The sequence below is a fragment of the Furipterus horrens genome, unplaced genomic scaffold (genome assembly GCF_987537825.1).
Source record: "Furipterus horrens unplaced genomic scaffold, mFurHor1.1.pri manual_scaffold_8, whole genome shotgun sequence".
Taxonomy (NCBI): Eukaryota; Metazoa; Chordata; class Mammalia; order Chiroptera; family Furipteridae; genus Furipterus; species Furipterus horrens.
Window position 1 is genome coordinate 50,416,136 of NW_028327178.1, and position 25,874 is coordinate 50,442,009.

Sequence of the window (25,874 nt, forward strand, 5' to 3'; positions counted from 1 at the left end):
TAAAGGACAATGGGCGAAGGTCTCAAGCTCCTCTAGCTGCTTCAAGCTGGACATGGTCGTCGTCCTACCTACCCTTGGGTCCAGAAATCCCTAATAAGAGTGGGGGTGTGGAGGGGAGGGTGGCCTTCCCACATGGGGAAGGATCATGCAGACTCCAGGTCAGTTGGCTGTCTCCGGACAACGGCGTGCTTGGTTTAGCAGGCTGGCATCCTTGTTGTGTTCTGGGGGCAACAGATTTGGCAAAAAGGGTTAAAAAGCATCATTCAATCCATAACTACTAGGTGGCAAAAGGCAGGGATTAATTTTTCAATGTTCCACATTAGGAGAAAAAAAAAAAAAAAGGGGGCTTCTTTGGAGGAAGGTGTGCTAGGCACATCTCTCCTGTCCAAAACCCTTTTGCCCATTTTATTTAGTTTGGGCTGAGGGAAATAGTTTATGTTTCCCCCCTCTCAGACCTCTGGGCCCTTTCTGTCCAAGCCATTAGGATAGAAAAGAGAATTCAGTTTTAAAGTGAAGCCCACAGACCACCCCATTCTTCACCAACTCAGCCATTTAGTTCAGCCAAACTGTTGAGTCTCCGGAGGCAGCGCTGCAGAGAGGATTAAGTGAGGCTTATGCGTACAGACAATCACTCAGGTAATGCGGTCATAGGCTTATGCCCTTTGAAAACAGAAAACACATGTTAATTTATGTAACATAACCAACAAAAAAGTCTCTAAATCTGTAAGACTGTCTTATTGGGAAGACATACAGTTGCAAGGCACTTGACATTCTACTTGCCTGCAACTTGAATCTCTTTGGTGATATCACAGATATGGTTTAATTTTCAAGTGAAACCATTTTTTAAATGAGAAGAAACTTTTAAGACGGTTAGCTGCCCTACTTTACAATCTGCCACTGATCATTGTGATTTTCCTTGAATACTGATTTTTCTCCCTAAGATTACTCTCCTTGTCTTTAAAGGGACTACATTAAGTCCATTTTTAATTTATCCTGTTCATTTGCATAAGCATAACAAGAGCAGCAAATGATCACTTATGATCTTTAGTTCTGTTTTGCTGGAACTTACCCAAGGAACATTTAGGGTGGCCCTCAGTCTGCTCTTCAGTGCACAGAAGCTGGGCCACATACCTGGCATTCATCCTTGCCTGTACACACCTGTCCTTTCCAAGTCTTTCTGGTTTTCCATTGTGCCTTAAGGTCCCTTCTAGCCATCTTTCAGGAAAACAACCTTCGTTCCTTCCCTGGAGAGATTGCTGTGGACCGCACAACCAACCATGGCAGCAGGCCTTTTATTTCGCGGGCTTTTATTACCTTTGAAAGTCATTCCCAGTTCCTTAGGGCTTTTTGGTAACAACATGAGCCCAAGCATGTCTCCTTTAGGCTTGACATTCCAGTCAAAGGCTTGTTCAGAAAAAGGAACCTCTATTAACAACTGGTCTTATTAGGTCTATGCAAAGAAACTTAAGTCATTACTTACTTGTTTAGAATGCCAAACTCTGGAGAGATCAAATAGGGAGAAAAATATACAACGTGAAGGAAAATCTTTGTCCTAATATTCACTGAACTGGCATTTCCATTCTTCATATTTTCATTTTCCCCCACTAAAAAAAATTTTTTTGTTTGTTTTTCCATTACAGTTGTCTCTCTTTTTTTTTCCCCTCTTGCTTCCCTGTATCCTGCCCCTCCCTTCCCCCACATTCAGTCCCCACTCAGTTGCCCATGTCTGTGGGTCATTTATACATGTTCTTTGATTTTACACTTCCCCTTCTTACCCCCTTTTCTCCCTCCCCCCTCCCCCCTTGTTACTGTTAGTCTACTCCTTGTTTACATACCTCTGGTTCAATTTTGCTCATTTGTTTGTGTTGTTCATTAGTTTCCTGTAATAGGTGACAGCATAACGTATTTTTCTTTCGTTGCCTGGCTTATTTCGCTAAGCATAATTCTCTCTAGTTCCATCCATGTTGTTGCAAATGGTAGAAGTTCCTTCTTTCTTTCTGCTACATAGAACTCCATTGTGTAAATGTACCACAGTTTTTTGATCCACTCATCTACAGATGGGCATTTAGGTTGTTTCCAGCACTTGGCTATTGTAAATAGTGCTGCTATGAACATTGGAGTGCATAGGTTCTTTTGAATTGGTGTTTCAGGATTTTTCGGATATAATCCCAGTAATGGAATTGCTGGTTCAAAAGGCAGTTCCATTTTTAGTTTTTTGAGGAAATTCCAAACTGTTTTCCATAGTGGCTGCACCAGTCTGCATTCCCACCAGCAATGCACCAGGGTTCCCATTTCTCCGCATCCTCTCCAGCACAAGTTGTTTGTTGATTTGTTGATTATGGCCATTCTGACTGGTGTGAGGTGGTATCTCATTGTGGTTTTTATTTGCATCTCTCTGATGGCTAGTGATGTTGAGCATATTTTCATATGTCTATGGGCCCTCTGTATGTCTTCTTTGGAGAAGTGTTTGTTCAGGTCCTTTGCCCATTTTTTAATTGGGTTGTCTGTCTTCTTGGTGTTGAGTCGTATGAGTTCTTTATATATTTTGGAGATCAATCCCTTGTCTGAGATGTCATTGGCGAATATATTTTCCCATATGGTTGGTTTCCTTTTCATCTTGCTGATGTTTTCTTTAGCTGAGCAGAAACTTTTTAGTTTGATGTAGTCCCATTTGTTTATTCTTTCCTTTATTTCCCTTGCCTTAGGAGATATATCAGTGAAAATGTTGCTACGTGGGATATCTGAAATTTTCCTGCCTATTTTTTCCTCTAGGACTTTTATGGTATCACGGCTTACATTTAAGTCTTTGATCCATTTTGAGTTTATTCTGGTGTATGGTGTAAGTTGGTGGTCTAGTTTCATTTTTTTGCATGTCCCTGTCCAGTTCTCCCAACACCATTTGTTGAAGAGGCTCTTTTCACTCCATTTGATGTTCTTTCCCCCTTTGTCAAATATTAGTTGACCATATGAACCTGGGTTTATTTCTGGGCTCTCTATTCTGTTCCATTGATCTATATGTCTGTTTTTATGCCAGTACCAGACTGTTTTGATTACCGTGGCCTTGTAGTATAGTTTGATATCAGGTATTGTGATTCCTCCTACTGTGTTCTTCTTCCTCAAAATTGCTGTGGCTATTCGGGCTCTTTTTTGGTTCCATATAAATTTTTGAAGTATTTGTTCTAGGTCTGTGAAATATGTTGCTGGTATTTTAATAGGGATTGCATTGAATCTATAAATTGCTTTGGGTAGTATGGACATTTTAATGATGTTGATTCTTCCCATCCATGAGCATGGTATATGCTTCCATTTATTTGTATCTTCTTTAATTTCTTTCTTCAATGTTATGTAGTTTTCTGAGTACAGGTCTTTTACCTCCTTGGTTAAGTTTATTCCTAGATATTTTATTTTTCTTGTTGCTATGGTAAATTGAATTTTTCTTTCAGTTTCTATCTCTGAGTTTTTATTGTTGGTGTATAAAAATGCCTTTGATTTCTTAATATTGACTTTGTATCCTGCTATTTTGCCGAATTCACTTATTAGGTCGAGTAGTTTTTTTGTGGAGTCTATAGGGTTTTCTATGTACACTATCATGTCATCTGCAAATAATGACAGTTTTACTTCCTCTTTTCCAATTTGGATGCCTTTTATTTCTCTTTCTTGTCTGATTGCGGTGGCTAGAACTTCCAAGACTATGTTGAATAGGAGTGGGGAGAGCGGACATCCTTGTCTTGTTCCTGATCTCAGGGGGAATGCTCTCAGTTTTTGCCCATTGAGTATGATGTTGGCTTCAGGTTTCTCATATATGGCCTTTATTATGTTGAGGTATGCTCCCTCTATTCCCATTTTGCTGAGAGTTTTTATCATAAATGGGTGTTGTACTTTATCAAATGCTTTTTCTGCATCTATTGATATTATCATGTGGTTTTTGTCTTTCATTTTGTTTATGTGGTGTATTACGTTTATTGATTTACGAATGTTAAACCATCCTTGCATCCCTGGGATGAATCCTACTTGATCGTGGTGTATGATCTTTCTAATGTGTTGCTGGATCCGGTTTGCCAATATTTTGTTGAGGATTTTAGCATCTATGTTCATCAGCGATATTGGCCTGTAGTTTTCTTTCTTTGTTGTGTCTTGACCTGGTTTTGGAATTAGGGTTATACTGGCTTCATAGAATGAGTTTGGCAGTCTTCCCTCTTCTTGTATCTTTTGGAATAGTCTGAGAAGGATAGGAGTTAGTTCTTTCCTAAATGTTTTGTAGAATTCACTTGTGAAGCCATCCGGTCCAGGGCTTTTGTGTGCTGGGAGTTTTTTGATTACTGCTTCAATTTCACTAGCTGTTATTGGTCTATTCAGACTTTCTGCTTCTTCTTGATTCAGTTTGGGAAGACTGTAGGTTTCCAGGAATCTGTCCATTTCCTCTAGATTGTCAAATTTCTTGCCATACAGTTGTTCATAATAATTTCTTATAATCCTTTGTATTTCTGTGGTATCAGTTGTGATTTCTCCTCTTTCATTTCTGATTTTATTTATTTGGGTCCTCTCTCTTTTTTTCTTGATGAGCCTGCTTAAAGGCTTGTCAATTTTGTTTATTTTTTCAAAGAACCAGCTCCTACTTTTGTTGATCTTTTGAATTGTTAGTTTAGACTCTATGTCATTTAATTCTGCTCTGATCTTGATGATTTCCTTCCTTCTACTTGATCTGGGCTTTGCTTGTTGTTCTTCCTCTAGATCTTGTAGCTGTAGGGTTAAATTTTTTATTAGATATTCCTCTAGCTTTTTTAGGTAGGCCTGTATTGCTATGAACTTTCCTCTTAGGACTGCTTTCGCTGTATCCCATAGGTTTTGGGTTGTTGTGTGTTCATTATCATTAGTTTCCAGAAACTTTTTGATTTCTTCCGTGATGTCATTGTTAACCCATTCATTATTTAATAGCATGTTATTCATTCTCCATGAGTTTGAATGTTTTTGAGTTTTTTCCTTGAGGTTGATTTCCAATTTTAAGCCATTGTGATCTGAGAAGATGCTTGATATAATTTCAATTTTCTTGAATTTGTTAAGGCTTGTTTTGTGTCCTACCATGTGGTCTATCTTTGAAAATGTTCCATGTGCACTTGAGAAGTATGTATATTTTGCTTCTTTGGGGTGAAAACTTCTATATATATCGACTAAGTCCATTTGATCTAGAGTGTTGTTCAGTGCCTCCATATCTTTGGTGTTTCTTTGCTTCGAAGATCTGTCCATTGTTGACAATGGGGTGTTAAAGTCCCCCACTATGAGTGTGTTGTTGTCTATATCTTTCTTGGAGTCTTTCAAAAGTTTCCTTACATATTTGGGTGCTCCTAAGTTTGGTGCATATATATTTATAAGGGTTATATCTTCTTGATGGATTTTTCCCTTAAGTATTATGAAATGCCCTTCTTTGTCTCTTTTTATGGACTTTGCTGTGAAATCTGTTTTGTCTGATATAAGTATTGCTACCCCGGCTTTTTTTTCATGTCCATTTGCTTGGAATACATTTTTCCATCCCTTTACTTTCAGTCTGTGTAGATCTTTTGTTCTAAGGTGGGTCTCTTGTAGACAGCATATATGTGGGTCATTCTTTCTAATCCATTCAGCTACCCTATGTCTTTTAATTGGAGCATTTAATCCATTTACATTTAAGGTTATTACCGATAAGTACTTATTCATTGTCATTTTTCCCCTTTGTACTCGTGTTCTTCTCTGTCTCTCTCTGTTTCTTTATCTTCTTAGAGCAGACCTTTTAGCATCTCTTGCATTGCTGGTTTGGTGGAGATGTATTCTTTTAGCCTTCTTTTGTCTTGGAAGCTCCTTATTTCACCCTCCATTTTGAATGAGAGCTTTGCTGGGTATAGTATTCTAGGTTGTAGGCCTTTGTTTTTCATTGCTTGGAATACTTTTTGCCATTCCCTTCTGGCTTGTAGTGTTTCTGCTGAGAAATCTGATGATAGCCTTATTGGAGTACCCTTGTATGTTATTAGTTGTTTTTCTCTTGCTGCTTTTAGGATCCTCTCTTTGTCTTTGAATGTTGCCATTTTAATTATGATGTGTCTTGAGGTGGGCCTGTTGGGGTTCATCTTCATTGGGACCCTCTGTGCTTCCTGGACTTGCGTGACTCTTTCTCTCGTCATGTTAGGAAAGTTTTCTGTCATTAGTTTTTCAAAGAGGTTTTCTATCCCTTGCTCTTCTTCTTCTCCTTCTGGAATTCCTATGATACGGATATTATTACGTTTCATGTTGTCCTGCAGCTGTCTTAGAACCTCTTCAGTCTTGTTCAGTCTTTTTTCATTTTGTTGCATTGTCTGGGAGTTTTTGTGTAGGTTGTCCTCCAGCTCGCTGATCCGATCTTCTGCTTCCTCTAGCCTGCTTTTAATTCCTTCTACTGTGTTCTTCAATTCAGAGATCGTATTTTTCATTTCCTCCTGGCTCTTATTGATAGCTTCTATGTCCTTTTTCATGCTCACGTAATTTTCTGTGAGTTCCTTGTAGTTTTTCTGGAGTTCTTTGAAGTTTCCGCTGAGCTCATTCAGCTTCTCCATAATCCATGTTTTGAATTCCATATCTGATAGTTCGCTCCCCTCTATTTCATTTAGCACTCTTTCTGGGGATTCTACCTTTCCTTTTGATGGGAGGTTGTTTCTCTGTCTCCCCATTTTTTTGACTCCTATTGTTTGTTGGTGCTTCTTGGAATGATCTGCACTTCCTGGATCTGCCTCTGGTGGCGTCAGATCATGTACCAGTCTGGCCCTAGGCAGCCTGTTGGAGACTTCCAGGGATCTACTGCTGTTGTCTGTCTTCTTTGATTGTTAATCTATTCAATCTGTGATTAGCTGTCAGGCTTAAGAACTGTGGGTGTGGCAGCTTAATTCCTGTAGGCAGGGCTTTTGCTTCCCCTCAGGCTGACGCCACTTGGAGGGGAATGGTCTACCCGCAGTACTGGGGATGAGTCAGCACTGGGACCCAGTCAGCTGCTCCTCCAGTTCTCCCCTCAAAGCCACCGTGCCAAATTCTCCCCAAGTGTCTCCAGTCCTCTCTGCCTTCCCTCTGCTTGAGCCCAGGGTAAGTGGTGGCCAAAATATTTTCGTATGTGATCCACTTAAGAGCTCTTTTTCTCCTGCTGTTTCTCTCCGGCTAGCAAGAAAGCCTGTGGCTTTTCGCTTTTCACAGCTGATACTATTTTACTTTCCACTCTGTCGCTGTAGGCTGGGAAGCCCAGCTGGGGGTTTAGACCCTGCCCTTCTCAGGGGGAATCCCCGGCTGCTGAGCTGTTTCTCAGTCCCTTCAGCAGCCACCCGTGTGAGCCCAGCCAGCCCTTCCGCGTCTCCGCACTCCCTACCGGTCACGTTGTGATGTAGCGGCCTTTTCTGTCTCTCCGTGGTTATAAGACTTCTTTCCAGCTAGTGTTCCGTTGGTTATTCCAGATGATTTCTCCAAAATTAAGTTGTAAATCCAGACTGGTCCTGGAAGGAGGTTAGTGTAGCTTCCACTTACTCCTCCGCCATCTTGGATCTCTCATTTACTTCTTATAAGAACTCTTTATATAAAGTAGGTATTAATATTATTCTCACTTTTAAATAGGAAACTAAGACACCAGGAGCTCTAGGACCTAGTCGAAGGTCACAGGTCATGCATGATGTGCCTGGATTTGGGTGTGAAGGCCCTTGTTCCCAGTTCACCTTCCCTTTTACATGCGTGACTTACATGCCTCCACACTCTTGCTGGGAAACTGAAAAATTCATGAAGATGTTGGTCCAGTTTTGGAATAAAATTTATTATTTAATGCAAAAAATGTTATAATTTTCAAAGTTTTTCCAAAGCTATACTGTGAAAATTTTTAAAAACCAGTTGAAATTACACATTTAACTCTGAGACATTTCAGGTGCGATTGTAATGGAACCCACAGGCTGCCCCAATTGAAACAGAACCCACGGGCTATTCAGTTATGAGGGGCCCAATTGCCCGCTGCCAGAAGCATAACTCTCAATACCAGAGTTTGGTGAAAAGAAAAAGAATTGTTTATTTGAAGGTTATATAGATTTAGATTATTTGTGGATTTCTGCCATTAAGTCTTATTTTCCTTAAAACACCCACAAACACATAGTTCTGCCTCCCTCTGCCAAACCAGGTTAGTTTTAGAAAAGTCAGAGATACATACAGTTTTTCTACTTCCCAGACACAGTTCAGTTTTACCAGCAGCTCCCAATCATTTGAGCCTGATTGGGGAGGTTTTGCCTTGTTGCGGTGCCCTCCAGCTCTTAATGCAGAACCACTTGGAGTTCCCAGCCTCCTTGTAAACTGCATGGAGTTCTCCCTTTCCTTTCAAAGCTGCATGGAATTTTCCTCCAAAAGGCATGCCGCCTTATTTTCAAATCCCCAACTGCATCCTGTGACGCAGTGGGCAGGGTGACTAATTGCAGCCACTTGTAAAATTTTACGTATGCCCCGTAAGCTTTCGTCACTATTTTATGGTTAAAGCCCCTCCCACTCCTCGGGAACTCTGCTCTGTAACACTATTACTCTAGATGACAAAGAAAGAAAAAAGAAGAAAAGAAGGAAAATTACAAAAACAAGAGTCAAAGGAAAGTGGTGAAGCACAGAGATGTATGGACAGAACACTAGTGTCAACACGAAGCGTGAACCGTGTGGTGAGCAGAAAAAGTCAGTGGACATCTGGTGGGAGGAAAGAAAGCCTTTCCACTGGCATTTTCCTGTTTGCAGGCTATTTGCTACTTAAATCTCCAAAGGACTTCTTTGAACACGACTTACTGTTCTGAAACACTTTTGCATCCCCAAGTAAATGTTTGTAGCAACCCAGCACGTGCATCTGAGTGAGGTGGGAGTGGAAGGGACTGGCCTCTGGCTGCTGACTGTCCTTCTGGAAGCCTGTGAAAGAGATGGAGGCGTGAAAAGGATGAGAACATGTGGCAGCCACACAAGGGCACATACAGCACTCTGGTGAACCCAAGGGGTGAGAGATGACTGACTGAACAAATGCCACATGGGCAAAGCAAAGAGACCTCAGCTCAGAGCCACTGCTCTCTGTGGCCTCATCACTGCACTTCAAAGGCAGCTGTGGTGTGGCTGAGCACACCACTCCGCAGTGAGGCATGACTTCCTCCCTGCATCTCCTTGGATGCATCAACTACCTTTGCAAGCCTCACTTTGCTCCCGGTCAGTGAGGGACCATGATTCCCATTGCCCATCCTGGAAAATGCAAAGAGCAAGATACTGTACAAACCTTGCGGGGTAGCCTTCCGTAGCCTCCCCTCTTCCCACTGTTTCTCTGGGGAATGCATCAGTCTTCCCAAACCCAGTATGATTTGGGTGGGAGGAATTTCGTTGAACAGTAGAATCAGGGAATCAAAGGATTGGAAGGACCAGGAACATCTGCTTTCATCATTGGACAGGCGTCGGCTCAGAAGTAGGCGTGCTGGTTTGTCAGAGATGAGCAGCCTGTCCCAGTGGGGAATAACCACAGAAGGTGCATTAGGGGAGGAAGCAGGATAAAGCTTTCGAGCAGATGGGACTTCCTGAGTAAGCCCCCTTTACTTTGTCATCTCCGAAACCTTTAGAATCCAGCTTGATTGTACAGATTTGGCTACATCCTAATAAGTGCTGCCATGAGTCTGAATAAAGAACACCCTTGCCCTTCTATACCTCCTTGAGGTTTTCTCAGCTGTTACAGCTTGCACATAAAGATCTCACAACATCTGCATTTTCTCAGACCAGCATTTCGTATGTGAAACTGGTTATATATTTAGTGTCATTTAGAAGACAAGACACTAAACTGACGTGGCTATGACACCACAAAGCACATTTCCCACATAAGGGAAGTGCCTGAATGAGCACCACAGCCTTGCATTTCCGTAGGGCCCACCATGGAGTGATGCTTAACAGGAACACCTTCCTTGTCAGCATATTTCTGCTGCATGCGCCTGATCCACAGTGCTCCGTCTCGGCAAGGCAGGAGCTGTTGGAGTTTCTGGGGAAGAGGAGCAACTCATGCCTGTGTGTGTCGGAGGTGGGGGCAGTTCCCAGTCTTTCATGGTGGTCATTCTGTTTTAGCTGTTGAGGGGATGCAGTGGACACACGTGGTCTGGGGCAGCTGATTGTGCTTTTAAACACTGTCTGGGTGTGCTATCTCATCAACATATGTTAGCAGAAAAGGCATGGTTTGGGGCATCAGTCTTCTTAGTCTGTGTGTTCACAAAAGAAGACAGGATTACAGATAATAAAACTGGCTTCCTTGCTTTTATTCACCTAAATCCAGGGCTGTTTTCATTCTTCCACAGAATGCCTCTCTTAAAGTCTTATACGGGCCCCTCCCAGTCCGGGCTGGGCAGGGCTGGGCAGGGCTGAGAAGGGCAGCACCTCCCTCCACTCTGCTCTGTGCCCGTCCTTAATCCAAGACAGCTGTTGGGCTTTTGGGCCCAAGTTACCTTCCACTGGAAGCATCTTTATTTCCCAGCCCCTACCAGTGTCCTAGCAGCTCTTGTCGTCTAAGGGTTTTCTCAGGCTACATGAGCAAGTAGCATCCTGCCCCCTGCCCCAGAGCTAAGTTACAGAACTTGATTAATTGAGTCATCTGCAGTTCCCTGAATGGTGGTGGAGGCTATTGGACAGTTGAGAGAGCTTTTGCTCCATAGGAATCATGGAACCATGGACAAACATACCCTCTCTCCCCTTAAGTCACTTAGACTGTGCCTTGTTATGAAAGTTGGTAATCCAAGTTGCCACAGCTTAGAGAGAATTGTTGAAGACAGGAATGGCTTTATGCAGAATGCTATCCAGTGACACATTTGAGATTTCAGGGTATTTTGGTGGATGATTAATGGAGCTGAGTGGTGGCTCCAGATAACAGGGCTCCTCATCAGACATGGGTCAGCAAACCGGCCTCTGCCTGGTGGAGGATCCTCTTTGAGAGTAAGCAATCAGCCTGGGAGGATGATTAGAATCTTAGATCCATTTGCTGTCCCCAAATCTCCATTAGACCCCTTTTTGTCCTTTGTTGGAAGATGTGTTTGATGATCCCCAACAGCACAGAGCTAATCCTGTCTTGGGGCTAATCCTCCAGTTTAGTTCCTGTCAATTTTTGTCTTGCTTGAGGGCCTAAGATCAGTTGTATCCACCAGTCTTGTCCATTGCTTACTGGGGAGGCCAGGCAAAGGCAACAACAGTATTAGGTTTAGTGGGGACAGTTGTGTTATGAATCAATTCTGTTGTCTTTAAAATATAATACCTTTGATTTGAAAAAATAATATGTATTAATTTTGACTATTTCAGAGAAATACAAAAAGTCTGTAGAACATGAAGTTACCCATAATTCTACTGTTTATTGACAACACCTCTTACATTTTAGTGTATTTGCTTCCAAACATTTCAAAGACAAAAATATTTAATCTTGGTCAGATTATATTTACGTCTTTTATCCTGCATTTCAAAGATTGGCATTTAATAAAAAATTGCTCGTGTCATTTAAAATTTTCAGTAATCATAATTTTAATGGCTATAGATTATTATATCCACTGTTTTCTGTGAAATCAGAAACTTATGTGCATAATGTTGTTCTTTCCAATATTATGACAATTTTCATATACAGTGAAGCTTAAAGAATTTTATAACAAACACTTATATACTTAGCATCTATGTTCTACATTTTAGCATACTTGATTTATCGCGTATCTATTGTCCATCCACCTATTAATCCATCTTATTTTTTGACACATTGAATATAAATTGTAGACACCAATTCACTTTTCTCTAAATACACATTAACTAGAGCTTAAGTTTTGTGTATACATTTTTTGAGATGATTTATGTATACTGCAATGTGCAGATCTCAGATTTACTGAGTTTTGACAACTGTGTGCATAAATTTTAATAGTATGATAGTGCACTCTATTATTTAGAACAATATGCAAAATCAAATAGAAGGTTCAAGGGGTGTGATGGCAGATTATTTTGAAATTGTATCACAAGTAATTCAGAACTTTTCCCTGTGTTCTTTTGTTTGAGAACTAAACAAACAAATAAAAGTACTAAATATTTTTTCATATTACCTGTACCTGAAAAACAATGAGTGATGGATTTTTTCTGAAAAGGGGGCAGCATTTTTATATATATATACACACACACACACACACACATATATATATATATAGTATTTTTTGGTTTTGCTGTATTTTTCAAAGTACTTCTAACTTTTGTATTATTTGATTAGACTAAGGAAATAATATGGCTCTCTTCATGGACTGGTATATTTCATTGAGTAGACCATGGGAGTCAGAAACAAACTATTTTTTAAAATATGCAAGCTTTATCTTTAGTTCTGACAGGCAAATGGCATACATTTCTATCAGTTTTCAACTTTTTGAATGTCTAGTGTGCACTTATTGGTCACCTACTAAGTGAGTCAGTAGAGACTTATGAAATGTGGATTCTAATTTCATATTTTATATAATGCTTGGTGGTGTTGCTGAGTGCCTGCCAGGGTGTACACAATTTGGGAGAAGAGTGCTTTTTTTTTTTTTTTTTTTTTTTTTTTGGTGTAGTCTTCATCATGGTCTTCTGATGGTTATGATTTTCTATTTTTCTTTCTGCATACTAAGAAGAACTTAGAGTTTTATTTTATCATCTTCAGTTTCATCTATTTTATCATGTTTAACCAGCAATTTTGCAGTCATTAGGCCTCAAAATATATTCCTCTGAAGTTAAAATGAACCACCTAGTCCACATTGCAAAGCAAAGATGTATCACATTCCCTGATGTGCAGCGACCTGTCATTTTTTACCATAGTGTTCTTTGCGAGGAGAAAGTGCTATTTGGTAGGTTAGGTGTGCTGGCAGTCTCTGTCTGCTCCAGGTGTGTCTCACAGGCCGGGAAGTGTGGCTGTGGCCTTCCAACTCTTGGTCTTAGCTGCTGGGAATCCCAATCCAGCTCTGACTTCTATAACTGTAGCTTTCTTCAGCCAAAGGGTCTCAATATAATTTTCCTCCTCTTCTCATTTACTTTGTGGTATTTTGTCTCTGATAATAGTTTTACATCATTTCCAAATAAGGACTTTTGCTGTCTGCAGCTCAGATCCTTTCAGAAATAATTAGAGTGCCAATAAGTATTCATGGCCATGAGGTATCTTGTGAGCAGAGCAATTTGCAACCATTCCTAGAATAGTTATTTGTGCTCTTTCTCTAAAGAAAGGAGAGGCTCTTTGGATGAGAAAACTCAGCAATTTGGGGCTTAGAAGCCTTGAGAAAGCAAAGAGGAAAACAGCTCACACTGAGAGACTGGGCTGTGGAAGGTCTAGACGCAGTCCTGACGTTGGAGGTTGTGACGGGGAGCAGGGGTTGGAGTTGGAGTCAGAATCAGGTTGGTGTCCCGTCTCTGAGTCTAGGGCACCTTGAAACATTACCTAACTTATGACTGTGTTTTCTTGTCTTGTCAGTCAGTGATAATAGTATATGCCTCTCAGGGTTCTCCTGAGAATTAAATTATATTAGATATGCAAAGAAAGAGTTTAGCATTGCGCCTACATGTGTAAGTGCCCAACAAATGGTATTAATAGTTGTTAATATCATATTATCCTCCCAAACAGAGCCAAAAAGAGAGAGTTTCCTTCCCCTTATGGCCAGGGAGGGTTTTTCATGGAATCCAAGGTAAGTACCATATTTTTCACACTACAAGACACACCTGACCATAAGACACACCTAGGTTTAGAGGAGGAAAACAAGAAAAAAAAATTATGAGCCAAATGGTATACTGAAATATTTAATAAAATATAACAGAATAATATTTCAACCATGTAAAATGAACAGCAGTCAACAGTGGTATTAAGAACCATCATCACTGTCATTAATAAATGAGGAGAGACTTTAAGGTTCAAGTACTCTTCTAGTTTTCTGGGGACCCCAAGAACTCATCATTGCTAGTGTCAAAATTTATGAAGCTCAGTTGCTCAAAGTCACTGATATCTCTTTCTTCGCTGTCTTCATACTGAGACCAAGATGCCCTGAGATCCAGCAGTAAAGTGGGACATTTGAGTGTTCCCCAGGGGTATTGCGTGGGCCCACCGCTTCCTCTTTTAACAGCTGTCACCACGGCTGACAGGTCAGGTAGTGCACGTCAGTCTGTGATGCAATATTTGCTCCATAAGATGCACAGACATTTCCCTCCCACTTTTGAGGGAAAAAAGTGCACCTTATGGAGCAAAAAATATGGTACATGTTTACTGGGTCCTGCCGCGTAACTGGTGCAGCTGATTTTGACAGCGCTATGATTCTGTGCCATGAGGGGATCCAGTCTCCCTGCAAGCTGTTTTAGGGGCCAGTGGAGAGGAGGCCAGGGCAGGAGGCATCTTCCAGCCAAGACCTGGCACTTCTAGCTGAAGGAGAACCTAATAGTTCTTACTCTTTATGTCCCATAACGCTCAAATGAGAACTTTAATATGGGTAAAAGAATCATGATAACTTCCTCCTAAAAGGAAGAAGACCTATGGACTGTTATTTTCTTATTTGATTTTATAACTATGTGTTATAAATCAACCCAAGAAAACCCCAGGCAACTTTTTAAATAATAAAAATCTGTAGGAACTTCCAGCCAAGGTGGAGGCGTAGACAGACATGCTGCGTCTCCCTCCACAACTAAGAAGGAATACAACTACCTCAAAACTAGAAACAACCATAAGTTCCAGAAAATCAAACTACATGGAAGTCCAGCAAACAAAGATAAAGAGGGGTGGAGCCTGGGTGGAGAGGACGTGGTGTGGTGGTGGCAGCAGTGGCAGGCCGGCAGAAAATGCAGTCACACGTTTTAAAAAGTCAGGAGGGACACCTGAGGAGCATTCCCAGCTCCTCACCAGACCTTGCAGCCCACGGTCCCAACACCGGGGAAAGTCATACCTCATTGCTTCTGACAGTCCAAAGCAGTGGGGGTTGGGGTGGAGGCAGAAACTGCCAGTCTCAGCGGAGTCCGCTTGTTTAAAGGGCCCCAACAGTCCCAGAACGTCCTCAGACCCACCCACTTTGGGAACGACAGACAGGGCAGCAGCTAGAGGGGCGCCGGTCCAGTGCGGAAGTGGGAGAGTTGCCTGGAAAGGGGGCAAGTGCTAGGCAGGTGGTATTGTTCCCTCTTGGACCCCTCCCTCACATACAGCGCCACAATGTGGTGAAACAGGTTGCCCTGTACTGATGAATCCCTAAGCCTCCGCCCCTTACAACATAACAGGAGCGACAGCTCTACCTAAGACATAGAGGCAAAAATCACAGGAGCCTGTCAAGATGAGGAGACAGAGAAGTGTGACCCAAAATGGGAAATCGATCAAGGTTCCAGTGGGAGAACTAAGTGACGAGGAGATAGCCAACCTAACAGACGCAGAATTCAAAATGCTGGTGATAAAGATGCTCACAGGCTTGGCAGATATGCTTGAGTACGGCAAATGCATAAGAGAAGATGTGAAGGCTATGCTAAGTGAAATGAAAGAAAATCCACACAAAACCAATGGTGAAGGGAAGGAAACCGGAGTTCAAATCAATGATTTGGAACATAAGGAAGAAAAAAAAGAGTCAACCAGTGCAGAATGAGGAAACAAGAATTGAAAAAAATGAGGAAAACTTTCCAAAGCTTGTGAAGGGGATGGACATGCAGGTCCGGGAAGCACAGAGGGTCCCAGGTGAACTAGACCCAGAGGGGACCACACTAAGACACATCAAGACTGAGATGCCAGAGGTGAATGATAAAGACAGAGTCCTGAGGGCAGCAAGAGAGAGGCAGAGAGTTGCCTACAGTGGGGTGTCTATAGGACTATCAGCTGATTTCTCAGAGGACACTTTGCAGGCAGGAGGGGACTGGCAAGCAGTATTCAATGTGATGAAAGGCAACCTGCAACCAGGATTACTCTATCCAGCAAAGCTATCATTTGGAATGGAAGGGCAAATGAAGTGCTTCCCAGACAAGGTGAAGCTAAAGGAGTTCATCACCACCAAGCCATTATTATATGAAATGTCAAAGGGATTTACTTAAGAAAAAGAAGATCAATACTATGAACATTAAAATGACAACAAACTTACAGCTGTCAACAACTGAGTCTAAAAACAAAATCCAACTAAGCAAACCAGAATAGGAACAGAATCCTAGGTATAGGGATCATTTGGAGGGTTATCAGCTGGGAGGGGGGAGGGGGAGTAATGGGGAAACGGTGCAGGGACTAAGAAGCCTAATCAGTTGGTATAAATAGACGGGGGTGTGTTAAGAATAATATAGGAAAGGGTGAAACCAAAGAACTTACATGCATGACCCATGGACATGAACTAAGGGGGATAGGATTGCTGGAGGGAAGGTGGGTACTGGGCAGATGGGAGCAAAGGGGGAAAAAATCGGAACTACTCTAACAGCATAATCAGTAAAATATACTTAAAAATAGAGAGAGAAGGGAGGTAAGGACTTGTTGAAAGAAAGTGAAGGGACTAGTTAAAGAACACATATGCATGGCCCATAGACATGGACAATGGTGTGGGAATTGACTGGGAATATGGGGGACGTGAGTGGAGTGGGGGGCAAAGGGGGAAAAACTGGGACAACTGTAATAACAAAATATTTGAAAGGAAAAAATAAAAATAATTTCAGGAAAAAAAAAATCTGTAAAAATTCTGAAAATCATCTGTGTATATCTATACCCTCTTCTCTTTAAGGATCCATAATTTATTGCATCCTGATTTATATTTGCCTCCTTTTATTACCAATCTAAATTTTAAGTCCAATGTCTGTCTGAAGACACTTTAGCAATTGAGTGCCTGTTTTTTTTTCTGAAATTGCTTGGAAGAAACTGGCTAACTTAAAATAGGAAACATTAAGAATTGACACAAGTCCAAATAATTGCCTAACTTCATATTTTATTTTATCATATTTAATACTCAGCAAATGCATCAGACTTGGATTCAATTTGGATTCAGAAATCTAATTTTTTTTCCTTTTTCATAGGAATTTAGAGTTCATTTTCTGGCAGTTGGCCAGACTGAAAAGAAAAAGTAGAATTAAACAGCAGGCACATCCCCGTTCTCAGTTCCATTTATTTGATTGTCTACTTTTCCCCCCTTCCCTTAATTGTTTCTTGGAAGAGTCCTGAGTCCTCCGAAGGAATGAACTGGTCGTGCTCATACAGGTTGCCGCACACCCAGGGTTCCTTGGCCAATATGGAGGTGAGCCGGGGGAGGAGGCAGCATCTCAGGCTGGGGGCCTAGGACTGTTTGGAAATTGGCGAGGGAGCCATATGCCAGGGATCTTCAATGCATTGGGGTACCTGGCCAGTTCCCTCAACCCTTAGGGGGCTTCTTGGTCATTTTAAACAACCGTGTATGTATAGGTTATACCTCAAGGACCAGGCTAATGAAAATAATTTCTAATTATGCAAACAAGCCCAAGAAGTTGGCAGATAACTGCCAATGAAGCTCCACTGCAATCTGACAAAGGAGATCCATGGTGGCCTCTTTTTTTCTCACCTCTTTAAAGTACAGATTTTAGTATCCTGGTTTCTTTTGTTTTGCTTTTGTCTTGCAAAAGAAATAATATTTATTGTAGATAATTTGCAGACTATGAAAAGCCACAGAACTTAAAATCACCTGTAATTCTATAACCTGCAGATGATTACTATTAAATTTTGACACATACTTCTACAAACACAGGTAACACATACGTAAATTTATATTTTATTAGCTATGCTGTTTGTAACCTATATTTTTCTGTTAATGTATTGTATTTCCTGAATCTTTATGTATTCTTCAAAAACATCATTTTAATAACCTCCACAGTATTTATTTACTATTATAAAAGGTACTATGATGAGCATTCTTACCCATAAATATTTGCATCTATTTCTGCATTTTTCCTTAGGGTGTATTCCTACAGGTGGAATTACTGGCTCACAATATATGCATCTGTCAGGCTGAGTTGGACACACAAAATGCTGCAGGATCCCCCAACTCTCACTGATCTGTGTAGAAGTGCCCCCCTCCATGCACACTTGCTAATACTGGGGATCATACTTCTTTTGGTCTGTAAATCTCTAAGTGAAAAAGTGGTATCTTGTTTTAATTGCTAATCATGTGCTTATTGGCCATTTATTTTCTTATGAAGGTGGTTTTCCTATTGCTTGCAAAATATTACTCTTTTGTCTGTCTTGTGTTAGAAATTTTTTTCCATTTTTGTCATTTACTTTTTAATATTGTAAATGGTTTATTTTGATATATAAAAATTAGAAATCTCACCAATCCACTCTATTGATTTTTTTCATTAGATGGTTTGGCTTTTGTTTCTGTGTTTATAAAGGTCAAGCCCAAAGAACAAATAGAAATTCATCTTTTTTCTTTCTAGTTCATTTCTTAAATCTAGATTTTTTAATCCATCTGGAATTTTTTTGGTATGTGGTAGGGATCTCACTATTTTTTTTTCCTGTGTTAGACAGTTGTTTCCCCAACCTATGCCAAATTGCCTGTTCTTTATGCTACCTGTTTCCATTGTTAACATCTTTTAAACTTTCACATGTATTTCTGACCTTGTTTTGTTTCATTGATATGTCTTCTTTTGTACCAGCACCAAACCATCATATTATATTTTTATATCTAATAATACAAACCTATGGTCATCATTGTTCCTTTTCAAAGTATTTTCGGCTGCTTTTATCAATCTATTTTTCTAGCTCAGAGGTCAGCAAACTTTCTGAAAAGGGCCAGATAGTAAATAGTTTAGGCTCTGCAGACCATATGGTTTGTCACAACTCAATTTTGCTCTTGTAGCAGAAGCAGCTACAAGGCAGCACTCCTGAGGGCCATCGTTGGCCAGCCCTGTTCTAGGAGAATTTTTGAATCATTTTGTCAAGTCCTTCCATCAGCTTACCTCCCTCACAAATAAACAAAAGGGTCGTGTTTGTGTGTGTGTAGATACATATATTACATTATACACATGTTATATATGTATATATATGTATATATATGTGTGTATATATGTATATATATATGTATGTATATATGTGTATATATGGAGGCATAGAGAAATTTGGCTAAAATGTTATATTATAAAATTATTTGGGAGAAATGTGACATCTTTATAATATAAGGTCTTCCCATCAGGTACCATCAAGCAGTGCTTTCTGTTTATCACCAAAGTTCTATGTTTTCTTTCATGTAGGTCGTTCAAATTTCTGGTTCACTTTAATCCTTGCAATGTTTTTCATCACAGTTGCCATTGTGACTAGGATATTTGTTAGGAACCTGTGTTGCCTATTCTACGATTCACTATAAGAATCACGGGACTCAGAGGCTATTGTGGTCAGAGATCAGCAAGGAGAAGAGACCCATCAGGCGAGTGGAAGGAATCTATGCTCTGGCACCCCGTTGGCTCCCTCCCAGCAGGAGGGTTCGCCAGAATGTGCTCCTTCCTCCTGCCCGCAATGCAGCCACCCATGAATCTGCATAGATGTTTAGAAACTTCTGTCTCCAATTTTAGCTGTGATCTCACTTCTAGAGAGTTTTCTTGCAGCGTGGGCAGAATCTGTTTCCTGTTCATTGGGGGAATGTGATCCGATGTGGGACTCAAGGAAGGCAGGTTTGCTGCACTCCCCTCCTTGATTGCTGCCGCAGTCCCAGAGTTAAGTCTCTGAGGTTGAAGCTGTGGGAGCAGTCTCTCTCCCTGCTTCTTTATTGTAACTCTTCTCTGTAGTGAGTCATCAGAGTGTTCATCTGACTCAGCTCACTCTAATCAAAGAAACTCCACTGCAGCAGGAAGAACCTTGGAAAACCTACTTATTCTGGGGGAAGAAGCAAACCCTTCTTAAGAATTGCTTTGCTTAACCTGTTAGAGGAGACTGGTTTTCTTTGTAGTGTGATCTTGTCTTTACCAAAAAGCCTAAAGGAAATAAAGCCGCTTCTGCAGAGGTATCAGAGACAAGCTTCCATACCCCCGCCCCCGCCCCCGCCCCCCAGCCCCCAGTGGTTGACCAGGAGTGCCCACACTCATGCAGATTCTGTAACCATTTCATCCCTTCTCTTGTTTACCCTTTTTCCCTCCCAGGCCTCTAGCATCCTAGAGGCTCAGGGAGACTAGAATTTTGTTTCTTAACCCTGAAATTCATTCAATAAATGGCATAGCCTAGTTTTCTGTGAGTGAGACACTTAAAATGTAAACAGAACTAAGGTAATTAACTTAAGGTCTGACTATTATGTAAGAGACTTGCATAAGAGCCTCCTTCCCAGCTATTTTCTTATATGGGTTGCAGCAAAGGAATGAGGCAGGTCCCTGCCTCAGTTGGGGTGAAGCAGCAGAGTGGAGGGGGCAGCCATCAAGGAGAATCTCTTGTTCTTCTTTTTTTTTTTAATTTTATTTATTTCTTTTTAGAGGGTAAGAGAGTGAGAAAGAGAGGGAGAGAAACATTAATGTGTGGTTGCCTCTAGTGCGCCCCCAACTGGGCACCTGGCCACAACCCAGGCATGTGCCCTGACTGGGAATTAAACCAGTGACCCTTTGGTTTGCAGGCCGGCACTCAATCCACTGAGCCACACTAGCCAGGGCAGAATCTCTTCTCATTCACGGGTTTGCTAGGGTCTGAACTATAGCCAGCAGTCTTTCCAGACTGCTTTCTTCCAACTTGTCTCAGGATTACATGAATTTCTTTCAGGTTTTAAATTCTTTTGTCTGTCTTCTTCCAATCAGTTCTTTCTGTCTTCATACTTTCCTGTGGCAGGAACTGTCTGCCTCCCTGTTATTCCGTTTCAGACAGCCCTTGTCCCTTTTATTTATATTTATGTTTATATTGCAGACACATTTCTTGCCTGTAGCAGGCAGATGTGCACCGTAATGTATGTAAAACTAGGCAGGGACCCAATCCACTGAAGACATGGCCAAGGCAACATCACAAATGGATAAATTATGAATTCTTTTAGATGTTTAAGATGTAGGCTTAATTATGAATTAGAGTGGATTGTTCATGGGGAATTTTTTTCCATAAAGAGTCAGCCCCCCACCCCCCCTTTCTCCCTCCTGCCACTTTTATCTGGCCATTTACTTGTAGGCATTCAGGAAACATCAAATAATTTTCATATTAGCCCAAGCAAAGCATAATTAGAAAGATAAGACAGCCCCAGAAATATTACACATCTATTTCCAAAACTTTTAATCTTTTCCTCTTCTTGTCTTCCCTTCACTGGTACAAATTATCCAAACCATCTTCCTCTTTTATGAAACTGAACAATTGAGAAATACCTGATATATAGTAATTAGGATTTAAAGGCTCAGGATTCAAAGACCTCACCAACCTATTTAACTGCATTAAAATATTGACTAACTGGTTTCTTGGTTCCAGTAAGGGGGAAAAAAAGAGCCTCCGTCCTTGTGCATGTCCCCTATCTGTGGGGACAGTTCGCCCAAAGCAGGTTCCATGTATGACCCATCCATATCACAATGTCACCTGGATCTATTTCAGAGCTCCCTGAAAAGAAGAGGCAGTCGGGAAACATACAAAGAAAAGAAAACCTTTAACCAGGTAAGCAGAGGTTTCTTTCTAATGTTACAGCTCCTTAAGAAGCAATCATCTCATTTTGAATTTTCTTTAAAAATGTAAACGTTGCCTTTACAATATTCAAAGAAGCATTACCTGCCAAAAATTTTGGACTCATTCAAAACCTCCATGGGTGAAACTTTTCTTTCCAAACCAACAGCTTTTCCCTTTTGTTTCTCACACCAATAAACTGGTGATTCCTTCAAGAAAGAGAAGAACAGATCAGCTTTGTGTGAAACATAATTTGGTGTAGTCCAAGGCCCTGGCAGTACTCATAACTGGTGAAAGTGTTTGGGCCTTCAAAATCATTCGCACAGTAAAATAGTACAACTACGGTAGTGGTGGGCCATTCATTCATAAGGGACTGTTTTGAGTGTTGTTTTTTCTTTTTTAATATGTGCAAGCTGACCAGTATCCTAAATTGTCCTAAATGAAAGTGAAATGTTCTCACTGAAAGATGGTATAACTGTAGACCTTTCTATGTACATGATACGTGTTCTTCAGAACTTTCTTAGCTTTTTTGATACGGGCTTTACTGGATTCCTTTCTTCTTCTTCTTCTTCTTCTTCTTCTTCTTCTTCTTCTTCTTCTTCTTCTCTCTTTTTTGTTTTCTGTTTTTTTAAATCTGTGCTAGTATTGGGTGTTGGAGAGAACAAAGGCATTATTGGGATATCAGGTGCCCAAGCTCTCAGGGCAAGTAGTAATTAGAGAGACACAGTGAGCCTGGGGAACTAAGAGCTCTGCTGGCCAACCCCTGTGAACTCCACAGATTCCTTTGGATTTCTCCATCCTTCAAACTCACTGATCCCCAGAGTACTCTTCAAGCAGGTCCAGGCCGTGTGAACAGCAGGAATGCCAAAGACTAACTGTCCCCTTCTGCCTTCTCTGCTCCCCAGTCTCACACTGGCATTCACTAATAACAGGGAAATTCAAATCTGTTGTCCCACTGCTGGGTGCTTGAGTCCTCCTGGGCTTCCAGTATGCTTCCATGTACTGGCTCTTGACTATGGAAGATCTTTTCCTTAAAAGAGTAACTGCTGCCCCATTCTGGAAGGGACACCATGGCACTGGTCGGGTAAATCAGGCTGAGAACAGCCACTGCTGCCCCTCAGGAGTGTTTGAGGAGCTGCGGGCACTGGGAATATGTTCAGTCCCTCATCAGCCTGCAGTATCATTGAGAAAGGAGTTTCTGTCCAGCAGAGTGGCGGAATGGAGCGCCTTGGGAACTGCAGGTCTGCAACCAAAACCCAAAGGAAACTGGCACCCCGGCGCAAGGTAGGAACATGAGCAGTCAGTGCTTGGGGTGCTGGCTCTACATCAGACTTGCAAGCCAAAGAATATATACCCGTAGTGATATATTTTTGTTGCTTGACAAGGCCTTCCCGGCTGACGGTGGCGGTGGTGGTCCGTGTGTGTTCTCCCCCGTGCCATGATGCCTTCTCTGCTTGCCACAGGGACAGTACCATGTGGAAAGTTTGGCTTAACCTTCTGATTTCATACTGCATTCCTGGTGCTATCTGATGATCTCTTGAACCCGGAGCTTGATTTCCTTCAGCTTAGGGTTCAGCCTAGACCTCTGCCCTGGAGTTCTGGCAGAGTTTTAGAAGGTCTGTGGTGACCAGATAAGATGGGTAGCTAGCCTCCCGCTGCTTTGGCCAAGGCTGTGATTCTCCATCTTGTTAGAAGGAGTGACTTCCTGCCCCCAGGACAGGCTGAGCCCAGCTCCGCTGGCCTCCCTTTCCCTCACACGGACCCCAACAGACACAGTACCTTCTCCAGCCACCTCAAGGCTGACACCTTCATGAAATGCACTCACTCCCTTGGCTTCAAAGATTGTCATTCTTTCAAAACTGCTTTAGTCTCGGTGGCAGGCCTAATAGTGCATGGGTGTTTAGTAGAAATGATAGCACGCTTTAATCATATATCAAAATTCCTGCTGTATGTATAGTTCTTTCTTTAAGGAACAAGAAGAGTTTTTGGATATCTTATCAACTCTCAGGTAATTTGGAATTGGACACTCATTAGGGTCTGTCATACAATCTTGCTTCTTAAACTAACTGGGGTTTAGATTCAAGGAGATGGAGGAGAATGGTTCTGATTTAGTCAGACTTGTGGGGAAGGCAGATGGAAGGTTGATGTTGCAGGATTCAAGCTTTCCGGAAGTCAATACAGTTTGAGGGCTTTTTAGGATTTTTCTACCCTAAGCACTTATAACCAGGTGTTTCAGCCTTTGTGCAAGGCCTGGGTTCCATGTGCCTCTCAGAGGTCCTATCCATTCCCTCTGCTTCTTAGTTCCACTTTTGGAGGAAGACCCCCAGGAGGGATCACCTGAGACTTCCTGATCTTGGTTTGAGATAAAAGCTCCCTGAACTGAGCAGGTAATTTGGCCCCTCATTTGTCCTTTTTCAACCTGACCTCCCATATCAAGGCCTCACCAGTTGCAAATTCCCATGGAAGCAGGCTCAGGCCATTGATCACAACAGGTGATCTTGCCCATCTCTGGGTCTGCCCAAGCTTGAGATGGGCAGAGGATAGAGGTCCTTTGTGCTGGTGACATAGTCTTCCATGACCTCTGTTGCTATCCTCAGGTACAAAGGTGAATTTCTCTGTTTCAAGGTGGAGACAGGATTATTTAGTTGATTGCGGACAAAGGACAAACACTGGCTATCAACTGAATGATGGGGCTAAGGGTACTACCTTGTCTCCCTATCCCAGACTTTTTACTCCCAAACTAATCCATTTACAAAGTATCGACAGTCTCTCTCCATTGATTTCTTGGGAATCAAGGTTTAACGAAAAATTCAAAAGGTGCTTTTGATTGTTATACTTTAGACAGTTTTATGAAGCTGAGGTCATTTAAAAGTAAAATGCCAGTTTCTGGTACATAGTAGATACTCAATGTTTACTGACAGAAAGAAGGAATCAACAAATAAGCACACTTCCCCATCATCATTAGGATTGACTATAATATATGTATTTTATAGCTCATCTAGTCTATGTAGACCCTTGAATATGAATATATATGTAGATATAGATATATAGATATAGAATTACCTGACCAGTGGTGATAACCCATTTTGCTCAGTGTGAATGGGCGAACAGCTTTATTTTCCAGTTAGTCTCAGAAACCCTTTTTATGTCTGTTTAACCCCCCAAAATCCAAACCCTTAATAGGATAAATTCTTAGAACACTAAGACCATACTCTGTTCCCAGTGGTATTTATATATTACTCTCTGATGCACAAAGAGTGGGGAAAGCAGAGTTACTGGCTCCTTCCCCCAATATTAACTGCATTTCAGACAAAGCAGAGAGTTAATTTCAGGCTGCTAGAGTATGAAGCTTTATCATACATCACAAACTACTCTCCTGTACATTATTCCATTTGTCCTTCAAAATAGCCTCATGATTGAGTGAGGATCCTGCTTTAGACATAAGAAGACAGGTTCACCAGGGCCCTGTGATCAGCCTATAATGCCAGGGACAGAAGGGAAGTGGGACTTAGGACAGCATTTTTTATCTCAGGCCCAGAGGACTGGTTTGTCCTCTGCTAAGAGGATGGCAGGGGGACTGTTGTCCCTCAGAAGATGCCCAGATAGCACAGGACGTGCTTTCCACGCAACACTGGCTCAAAGTTGGCCTTGGATTTTTCCTTGAGTCTACCCTGTCACATTACTTCTTTTTAAAAAACTTCCATGCATGTGTGGTACAAAGAAGAGGGGTCTAGGTAGGTGGAAGGATGGATGTTGGGATCACAAAGGGAGGTTTTTCTATTTCTTTCTAACTCATAGTGAGTGTGGCAAAAGCATGGCAGAGAATGAGTGTAAAAGCTGCGTCAACTCTACTCAAAGAACTCATTCACCCCAGGGGGTTGACTTGTTCCAGATATTGATTTGATGACTCCTCTTCCCCTGAGGCTGATGGGGTTTGACTACCCTCAAGTTTGCTGTAGAGTTTCTCCGTGTGCTGAAGTCTTTGTCCCCATGACAACCCTTTGAAACTTCTGATAGCCAATCAAAGAGGAATGATCCATGAAAGTGGTCCTTTTTCCCCTTCACTGAATGTGATAGAAAACCTTTGTGCAAGCCCAAATCAGAGTTCATGTAGCTTCAAGGCTTTGAGACCTGCACTGTGAAGGCAGAGTCAACCTTCCAATTGGCCAAAAAGTGCCCTCTTGACCTCAGTCAAGCAGTGTGGGCATTTGGTAGCAGAGAGTCTATTTTGGTGAACCTCCAGAATCCTCTGGTATTCCAACTACTTTTTAGGTTTTGAAACACTTACCTCCTTGCCTTGGGTTTCTGAGTTTACTTTCCTGCT

At 41.5% G+C, this 25,874-nt stretch overlaps 1 protein-coding gene across 5 annotated transcripts in view; it reads left to right on the plus strand.

Annotated features, from left to right (window-relative positions):
* Positions 1 to 25,874, plus strand: part of MTCL1 (microtubule crosslinking factor 1) — a 149,725-nt gene that overhangs the window by 73,687 nt on the left and 50,164 nt on the right. For 3 of the 5 annotated variants that reach the window (XM_090285801.1, XM_090285803.1, XM_090285802.1), the window contains exon 4: positions 21,485 to 21,544. In XM_090285801.1, the coding sequence (XP_090141927.1) occupies positions 21,485 to 21,544 (60 nt within the window). Of the gene's footprint in view, positions 1 to 21,484; positions 21,545 to 22,759; positions 22,835 to 25,874 lie in introns of all 5 variants that reach the window. The other 2 variants (XM_090285799.1, XM_090285800.1) reach the window with 1 other exon arrangement.